At 44.1% G+C, this 9666-nt stretch overlaps 1 protein-coding gene across 2 annotated transcripts in view; it reads left to right on the top strand.

Moving 5' to 3' along the window:
- The first annotated feature begins 8604 nt into the window (after nucleotides 1–8604).
- Nucleotides 8605–9666, top strand: part of ELP2 (elongator acetyltransferase complex subunit 2) — a 38037-nt gene continuing 36975 nt past the window's right edge. The window contains exons 1-2 of one of the 2 annotated variants that reach the window (XM_026790995.2): nucleotides 8605–8785; nucleotides 8911–8989. In XM_026790995.2, coding sequence (XP_026646796.2) covers nucleotides 8654–8785; nucleotides 8911–8989 — 211 coding nt within the window. In that variant the 5' untranslated portion in view covers nucleotides 8605–8653. The remainder of the gene's footprint in view (nucleotides 8786–8910; nucleotides 8990–9666) is intronic. The other variant, XM_014264330.3, reaches the window with a different exon arrangement.

Raw genomic sequence — 9666 nt, 5'->3', positions numbered from 1 at the left:
GCTGTGCCCCACCCCCTGATCCACACAAAAGTCACCTTTCTCAACAGTTTGTTAATCTGTAAATTACAGATTATCCGAGGGGGCTGTCCAGCTAACAGACAGTCTTCCAATGGCTTGGAATGTTATCTCCATCCCACAGACACCAGTGCAGCTCAGGCTGGTGTGGGGTGGCTCCCACACAGGGCTGCTCACCTTAATGAATGGGCTGCTCCAGCCCTGTGTACAAGGCCCAGGGGAACAGGGATGGTCAGGATTGCCAGCTCCTTGAACACAAGAAGTTAAGGCAACAGGGAAGAGAATAAGGGAGGGAAAAGAATATGAAAAGGAGAAAAAAGTTTCTAGAAGGTAATGACAGACCAGGAAAAGGATCATGGAATACCTCAAGTTGGGAGAGACCCATAAGGATCATTGAGTCCAACTCCCTGCTCTTTGCATGACTTACTAAAATTACACCATATAATTAGGGGTATCATCCAGATACTCCTTGAACTCTGGGGAGCCTGTTCCAGTGACCAACCACCATGACAGTGAAGAATCTGAACCTCCCCTGACACAGTTTCATTCCATTTCCTTGTGTCCTATTTCTGGTCACCAGAGAGACAAGCTCAGCACCCCCTCTTCCTCCACTGGAAGGGGGTGTAGACTGCAATGAGGCTACACCTCAGCCTTCTCTCCTCAAAACTGAACACACTGAGTGACCTCAGCCACCTCTTGAAGTCTTGCCCTCAAGACCTTTTGTCAACTTGGTTGCCTTCTCTGGACACACTCCAACAGTCTGATATCCTTCTTGCACTGTAATATTGTATCAAAACTGCATACAATATTAAAGCTAAGGCTGCACCAGTGCAAAGCAGAGAGGGACAATAATCTCCATCAACTGGCTGGCAATGCTGTGCCTGACACACCACAGGATGTGATCGGCTCAGGGGACACTGCTGACCCATATTCAAATTGCCATCAATCAATCAATCAATCAACCAACCAATCAATCAATCAATCAAAATTCCCAGATCTCTTTCTCCAACCTGTTTTCACCACATTTTGTATATATAACCAGGAGGATGTAGCTTTGCATGTCTTGGACTGTAGGGAAAGCCTGGCAAAAGCAGTTTTCCTGTTGCTGATTACATGAATGATGGACTTTTTGGATGGAGGAAGTGGAAGAACTGGGGAAGGAGCTATGAGGCATGTTGCAATTTATGCTGACAATATTCCTTGGTGGAATGACAAATTTTCATGCACTCAAAATGAGGTAAAAGTTTACCTAGCCTTGTGTAAGTTTGGTTTTGTTGACAGTTAATGCAGCATGAAAGGTAAGGACCTCTGAGTGCTATCATTGCTGAGTGTGCACAAGTTTGATTCTCACGGGTGAATTTCAGTGTGCACTGCAGGCTTTTGGTAGATGCCCCTTCTGCCTGGTTCTTTCATGCAAAGCTATTTGCAGAATGTCCTGTAAGGCTCACTGGTGCAGAGACTGCTTTTGCCCTAGTTCTCTAGACATCCATGCTTCAGTATTTTACTTCTTTAAACAGTTCAATTTATGACTGGAAATGTAGACAAAATAGTTTGCCTCAAAACACTTTAGCATGTGAGAGTTAAAAATAATGTGCTTGGAAATGCCAGCTTGAGCTGCATGTTGTATATGTTTTTCTCAATGGTTAAAATGATGCAGCTTTTTATATTTTCATGTTTCACATTCTCTCAGTTTCATGGTGTTTTTCTTATGCAAACTCATTTTCATTTTTTCTGTTTTATCCCATGAGTTAGTTTTGAGTATCAAAATAATTGCTCAATGTCCAAAGAGTATGTTTTTTAGAATTATTATGCAGAAGAAGGAGGAGAAGAAGGAGAAGAAGGAGGCTGAACTCTAGGTTTAAGTGCAAAGCATATCTCACTACCTTAAATCTGAAGAGATATCACAAGTTCCTGTTCATGACACTGCAATTTCCTAACCTGGCATGCTTTAACTAATTTATGAGTGGAGTTTTTTTCCTCATGTTCACTCAATATTTTTCCCTTCTAAATTTCTATACCATCAACTATTATTCAGTCTTATATCTCAGTAGGAAATACCTTTCTTGTTAGCAATGTTTTCTTAATGCTGGTGTGGTATGAAGTCTTCCTCTGAGGCACTTATTTAAGGTCAGCCACATCTAACAGAAGGCACATTTCCCCTTGCAAAAGAAAGTATTTTGTATTTCTCTTCTGTGGCTTGTGGCATCTGACTGGGCTCTGTCCTGCTATGGGTGACAGGGAAAAAGCAACAGAATCACCTATGATGCCAACTCCAATTTAATGGCACAGGGCACTCTGTGGTCCCTGTGGTGGGACAGGTTCAAGCCTTTCTTAATACTTCATCTACAATGTGTAGTAAAGCAGTTCATCAAATTCTCCTAAGACGTTGATGTCTACTACAGAAACTTTGTATACCAATGTACACCAAAAGGGAAAAATACCAAAACAAAAGGAGAAATATCCCCCCAGTTTTAAACAAGAATTTTGACAGAAGTGAGAGAGTTCTTCATTATCTTTCCTAGGAGAGGAATTTTCACCCAACACAAGCAGGCTGCTGTATGAGCATAGGATATGCTGTGTCATGTTCCTCTCTTCTCTGCAGCTGTGAGACTCAGCAGATGTGTGCCTTTGAGAACTCAGCATTGGGAATGGGGATTTCCACCTACAAACTTATAATGCTGTTTGTACTTCCCCCGAGCTGAAACCCATGACAGCTTCAGAACAGCAGGACCAGACCAGGTTATTCATTTTCCTGCCTGTGCTCACCAAGTTACTGGGAGGGAGTGAGATGGTGAGAAAGAACAGGGAAGTGTGGCATTACCATACAGATAAAAAAGGTTGCCAGCTCCTAGTGTCATTAACCAGACCTCTGAATCAAAGCCTCATCTAATACTGGGGATCTCCAACTTCTTTGGAAAGCTGAAGGCTGTGGATCAGGCATCTCCTTCTGGAGGTTATGTAACTTGTACAAAACCCTTTCATGATCAAACCCATTTAAAATATATATGCAGTGGATGTGGCTATGTGATAAATGTGTGTGTGTGCAAATAAAATGACCAACTGATATTAACTCAATGTGTTAGGTTTGGGTTTTTTAAATGAGCATGAAGAGATGCATCAAGAGATTATTACAAAACTTATTTTTGGGTTTGGGAGACACTATTCTATGGTGTGGAACAATATCCTATACAAGTCCTACAAGAACTGCTGCTAATACAGAATTTAAGTGTAAAATATTACTTTAATTACTGCAGATGGCATTTCCACATACTTTTCCTTTTGTGTGTGTGTGCATGTGTGTTTGTACACGTACGCTCTCTGGAATGAATGCCCATTATCATGCCTCTTTTTAGAGCTTCTGTTTCAAAAACATAATGCATAATCAGTTTGATTATGTGACAAGCTGTTTCATCCTTTTTCTTTTTTCTTCCCAAGCAATTTTCTAGGTCATGTTGGTGTTAGGTCTTCATTTAAGAAAAAAGAAAATCAGAGAGATTTTATGCAGAATTTCTTTCAGCCAGCAATTACAGTCATTGTTTGGAGAACTAATTTTGAATTGTATTTCTAAATAATTAGGGTTTTTTTTTCTTTAGAAAATCAGAAATCCATTTAGGCAGTGGGGATTTAAGCTATTCATAGAATACTTAAAATACAGCCTTCAAGAAAAATGGGAATAGCTACAGTTAAGATTTGTTCAGTTCAGCTTCTTTCACCAGCATCATTCAACCTTCAGTCTTCAGTGAGATGAATTAAGGGAGAAATTATTTCTAAAAATGTACTCTAAACTTTTAAAATTAAATATATTCAAGTAACAATATCTGCTTTTCTATCTTGAGAAAATTGTTTGGAAAGGATGCCCCAGGCTTACATTATACTCAAGATACACTAGAACTTTTATTGAATACAGGACCTACAATTCCAGAATTATTCCAGCGGCATTTAAAAAAACAGTCTGATGCTCAATTTTAATGGACTCAATTAGCAACTTTGAGAATGACACTTCTCCTTGATCATCCTTTCTAGCATCAAATCTGGTAGGTGCATGCTCAAGGGAAGGAAATCCTAGCAAACCCACAAATTAGTATTCTCCATGCAGTGGAATGCCTTTCAACACAGATCCCACAGCTGGCAAAAAGAAAGAGGCTGGATCTGTTTTCAAGATGTCAAAGGCAATGGAGTTGTTCCCAGCTGTGAAGCTGGGAAATTATTTAAACTCATCTTTATGGTTTTGGTCACTATTGTTTAATATTTATTTTCTCAGTGCTTCAGCTCTGATCCCTCAGATGAAACCTTGGCACAGCCTTTAGAAGTGTCCCAGGGCTGGAATCTGATTTACAAGTTTTGAATGCTCTCAATCCAAGCTGGAGGCAAAGGATGCTGTGGGTGGCTTGTCACTCTCCTGAATGCTGTTCTGTGTCTTCCACAAAGGGCATTTCACCCCTAAAGACCTATGGTGCTTGAGACATTTCAGGTTGCTCAAACTAGAGAAGTCCCTGGGGACATCTTGGAGCAGCCTTCTTGTACCTAAAGTGGATGGAAAGTACAGAAAATAAGGGAGGGACTATTTATCAAAGAGTGTAGTGATAGGAAGAGGGGGCATGGCTTAAAACTGAAAGAGAGCAGGTTTAGGTTAGGAATTAGGAAGAAATTCTGTACTGTGATGGTGCTGAGGCACTGAAACAGGTGGCCCAGAGAAGCTGTGGATGCTCCATCCCTGGAAGTATTCAAATCCAGGTTGGATGGGGCCCTGAGCTACCTGGTGTAGGGGAAGGTATCTTTGAGCATGGCAGGAGCTTGAGAGTAGATGATTTTTAAGGTCCTTCCCAACCCAAGCCATTCTATGAGTCTGTGATTTTATTATGAATTCTGGTCTAGGCAGAAACTGACCCCAGGAAATGAATATAATAATACCCCTCTGCCTAAGAGTTATCTTATAAAGAAAAATATAACTCATAAAGTTTTTTCTGAGACATTCAGAAGCTGTGGCAGTAGAAGTTACAAAATAAAACAAAACAAAAACCTGGCTATGGAAAAAGATAAATCTGTGCTGTACAGAAAAGACAACTGTACAACAGATTAAGCCTAGGGCCATGATATAGCTAATGAGGAGACATCAAAATACTAAATAGCAGGCACTACTCATCCAGGTTGCAACTGGAGCAAACAACCTGAAGTAAAAATATCAATCAGTAACTTGTTTGTGAGGCAATTTCATTAGGGATTACTTCATAAGCATATATACAATGAAGACACATAAAGATAGGCTAAGCTCAACAACTTGCAAGAACAAGGCCCCCAACCTTTGAGTACTGGCTTTGCTCATTTAACAACTTTTGAACTTTCTTCTATTGAACTTAACTACATATAATTAAACTGTAAACCATGTTTAACATGTGACTGCTGCTTTTCAGAGTGTCTTGTAGAATGACTCCTGTCTATTAACATATATTCTTATAAATAAAGAAGATTTCACCCAATGAAAGAAAGCATTAAACTTTGATTTAAACATTTGCAATGTTTTTATATTTTCATCTCAATGTTTAGACATAGTTAGATTAAGTATATTAAGCACTAAATACAACTTTTTGATTAGTGTTGTATTTTCTCCATCTCCCTCATAAAGTTGTAGGCATAACTGAGTTGGGAGAACATGAAGGGCCACAAGCCACCTCTGTCTGCAAAACCTCACTTGTAAACATGAATCTACCATCAAAATTACTATTACTATGCAAAATTACTGTGTTGCTACTAAATTACTATTGGAACAGAAGTTTTTCCAATGCCTAACTAGAAAAATTATTTCCAGCTCAAGAAAGCTTTTGTTCAAGTAGTATCTCCCTTATCAGAGCTTGTTGACGTACCTCCATTGGCAGAACCACAGGGGGACACATAAAAGATATGAACAAAACTGTGGAGTGACTTTTGAAGTCTGCTTAGGCACCATAACAACCATCTCTGACGTTCAATGAACTGAGTTCTTCCTGTGTCTCAAAAGTTACACCAAAGGGAGAAAAAGATTATTTTTACATATAATTCTGAAAGATACAGAAGTTCTTTTCTGGGAATATGAAGGAAAACAAGGACAGATGTGATGACCCACTCCAAAGGGAAGGAAGCATGAACTTCTCTGGGCCTCTAAAGGAGATTTTAATTTCATGAGGACATTAGCTATGAGTGAAGACTGGCAGCTGGTGACAAGTCTAAAGCATGTCCTTTTCTATCCTTGTAACACCACTGAACATCACTATTACTTCCTTATAAAGTATGTGTTCCTAAAATGCATACTGGTTCTATAGTAATTATCTGATATTCTAAACTTCTCATACAATATCCTCCAGATATTTCAGTTTCAAGAGAAGATCCTGTAACATTAGAAATCACAAAAAAACTTTCACTAGGTTCACCTGCACTGATCTGTCTGAACATAAATCCACCTTCCTGTGCCTCTTTAGCCATGGCACCATGGTGCTGCTGCAGCATTCCTCATGGCACTAGTAAGTCCATATTCTGTGTTGATTTATCCCAGGTCTCTCAGTGTTGGACTCTGTTAGGGTGGCAGAGGGGTGACAGTGACAGACCTTCTTTTGGGGAAAAGAGGCAATCACTGTGAGTACCTGGCACTAGCAGCTCTCCACAATGTGGTATCTCAAACTGGCTGGGAAAGCACCATGAGGTGTGCAAGGACCAGCCCCACAAAACCCTGCACTGCTCTTGCACCCTCAGGCAGGACAGAACCCCCAGTCTCCCCAATCCAAGCAGCACCCCAGTAAAACTGTTTGCAGGACAGCAAAAGCAGCAGGTTATCTATCAGTCAGGTTAACTTTTTGTGTCACAGAGGAGTCTCTCACCCAATCCATCTTGGAAAAGCCTGCACTTATGCCTACAATCCCAGCCAGAGCCAGCTCGGTTCCCACAGCAACAGACGCAATTCCTATAACATGACCCATGATTTTGGCAGTGCCCGACCTCCTTCTGCCAGAGCCCTGACTCCAGGCCTGGCAAGGCCTGCTGAGAAGGGGTTGCTGTGCAACCTGACTGCTGCACAGCCATCCTTGGCAGCTCATGCCAGCACTCCTCAGTCAAGGCATGCTTTGATGACTGGATCCATGCATTTTTCTGCAAGGAGTAATTTGTTTCCCTAGCAGCTAACATTTCTGGCTGTATCTGCTGTGTGATCAGGCACAGCTTCCTTCCTCTCATATCCACTGGAAAACAACTGTGCCTATCTGCAGTGGTTTTGTGTCAGGTTACAGCCAGGACTCCAGAACACACGGAGAGATAAAGGCCTGGCAGGAAAGATTTAGGCCCAAAACGTTCCATGTGCTATGCAGAGTGTTTCCTCTGGATGCCTGCTTGCTTTTCACTGCTTTCTCTTCCCACCCCCACCTCCTGCACAGCCCCATAATGCCTCCAGCTCTCCCTCCAGCCCAGACTTTCCAGCTTTTCAGTTCACTTTCAGTTATTTAAGGATTATCTTAGGTGTGATGTGGGGACAGGAGGCACATCTCGGTTTCTCTCCCTTTTGATTCTTGCATAGCTGAGCTCTCCATTTATACTTCAACCTGGCTTCTGCTACACAGCCTTTTTTGTGTTTCATCCTTCATGAGTGGATGTCTTGAAGGTCCTGCTGAGGCTCCTACTCAGCCTGTGGGGCAGCTGTTTGCACCTGTGGCTATTGGGAACCAGCCAAGTCCTTGAACCTGTGAAGCCAAGTGGCTGATATAATTTGAGCACATCTATCCCATGTAATACCCTGCATTGTGACCCTGTCTCTCAAGGCCAGCGACCATGCGAGTAAAACTAGAATACCACTGCAGTATTTTTTTTTCTTGATTTGATTGTAAATTTTTTGTTCAGGAGGGGCAATAAACATATCAAAGAATGATAAAATAAAAATGTAACAGATGGAATTTACTAATTGCTCTGTTCTCATCTTTTTTTTTTTTTTTTTCTGAAAAGCAGAGGTATTCAAACATATTCAGATCAATCCATTAAGCCTGGTCTTTGCTCAGTTGCAAACTCGCGTGCTTTCCATTACAGTAATTTTAGGGACATCATACATGGTAATATTAAATACATCCCGACGTCAGAAACTTAATTTGAGCATGACTCTTTGCCAGGAGGTGTTACCAACTTTTTCCCAGGTGATGGAAGCAGCCCAGGAATGGGTGTCAGTGACACCATCTCTGATACTCAGCTCTCCCACTTGGTGAAGGGTCCATAGGGTAAATCCTACGGGAAATGGCTGAGGGAGCTGGGCTTCTTTCGCCTGTAGAAAAGGAGGCTCAGGGGGAACTTCATCAATCCCTGTAACTCCCTGAAAACAGATTAAGGTGGGGGTACCTTTATTCTCCCAGCGACAGGATGAAACAGCCCTAAACTGCACCGGGGGACATCTAGGTTGGGCACTAGGACGAATTTCTTCACAGGACCCAGCAAAGAGAAAAGTTTTACACTTTTGAAACCACTGAGGTCTCGGCAAAAGGTGCAAGAGACGCAAAATCCGCCACCGACCCTCCCCCACAGCCGGCGGCGCCCTCAGGGCCCGCCCCCCAGGCCCCGCCCCCTTTAGGCCCCGCCCCTCACGGGGTCGTTGCCACGGGAGCCGCGCTGGGTCGCGCACGCGGCGGCGGCCAAGATGGCGGCGCCCGTGACGCTCTGTCACATCGCCTGTTGCGCTAACCAGGCGGGCGGCGGCGTCGTGGCCTGGGGCCGGGGCGGCCTCCTCGCCTTCGGCAGCTGCCACGACGTCATCCTCTACGACCCGGCGGTGAGTTGGTGCGCTCTGGGGGGGCGCCGGGACCAGGACCGGGACTGGGGCCGACACCAGGACCCGGACCCAGATCCGTCCCTGTCCCTGTCCCTGACGCTCGGTGCTGTCTGTCTGTCCCGCAGGTGAGGCGGGCGGTCGCCGCCCTCCGCGGCCACGCCGGCAGGGTGAACTGCGTGCGCTGGGTCCGCCGGCGGGACCGCGGTGAGTAGCGAGGCGGTGCCGCGCTGGGCCTGGGCCGGGGCCGGTTCCGCTCGGGCCGCGGGCGCTGCTGCCCTTGCCGGGCAGAGGAGGCGGGGGAGGCTCGGCAGCAGCGGGGCTGCGCTGTACACTCAGGGAAATAGGGAACTGCAAGAACTGCAGTGCATCCTTTCGCCTTAAGCCTAGTTTCCAGGAGGGATTTTCACACAGTCAGTTAGTTTGGAAAATGTCTTTAAGATCATTGAACACAACCTATGACCCAACACCACCGTGTCAACTACACCATGGCACTGAGTGCCACGTCCCTTCTTTCCTTAAATACCTGCAGGGACAGTGATTTCACAACTTTCCTGGGCAGCCCATTCTTCACACCCTTGCTGTGAAGAAATTTTCTTGGCTGTCCGACCTAAACTTCCCATGGTGAAGCTTAAGACTTTGTTCTCTCATCGTGTCACTTGCTCGCTGGGAGAGGAGACCGACCCCCACCTGTCTGCTCCCTCCTTTCAGGTGGTTGTAGGGAATTATAAGGTCTGCCCTGAGCCTCCTCTTCTCCAGGCTAAATATGCCCAGCTCCCTCAAACACTCATGAAATGTGTGCTCCAGACCCTTATCAGCTCTATTGCCCATCTCTGGACCTGCTCCAGCACTTTAGTGCCCTTCCTGAATTGGGAGGCTCAGAG

The sequence above is a fragment of the Zonotrichia albicollis genome, chromosome 1, assembly GCF_047830755.1.
Source record: "Zonotrichia albicollis isolate bZonAlb1 chromosome 1, bZonAlb1.hap1, whole genome shotgun sequence".
Taxonomy (NCBI): domain Eukaryota; kingdom Metazoa; phylum Chordata; class Aves; order Passeriformes; family Passerellidae; genus Zonotrichia; species Zonotrichia albicollis.
Note: the sequence above shows the minus strand (reverse complement) of the source record. Positions and strands in the feature narration are given on the sequence as shown.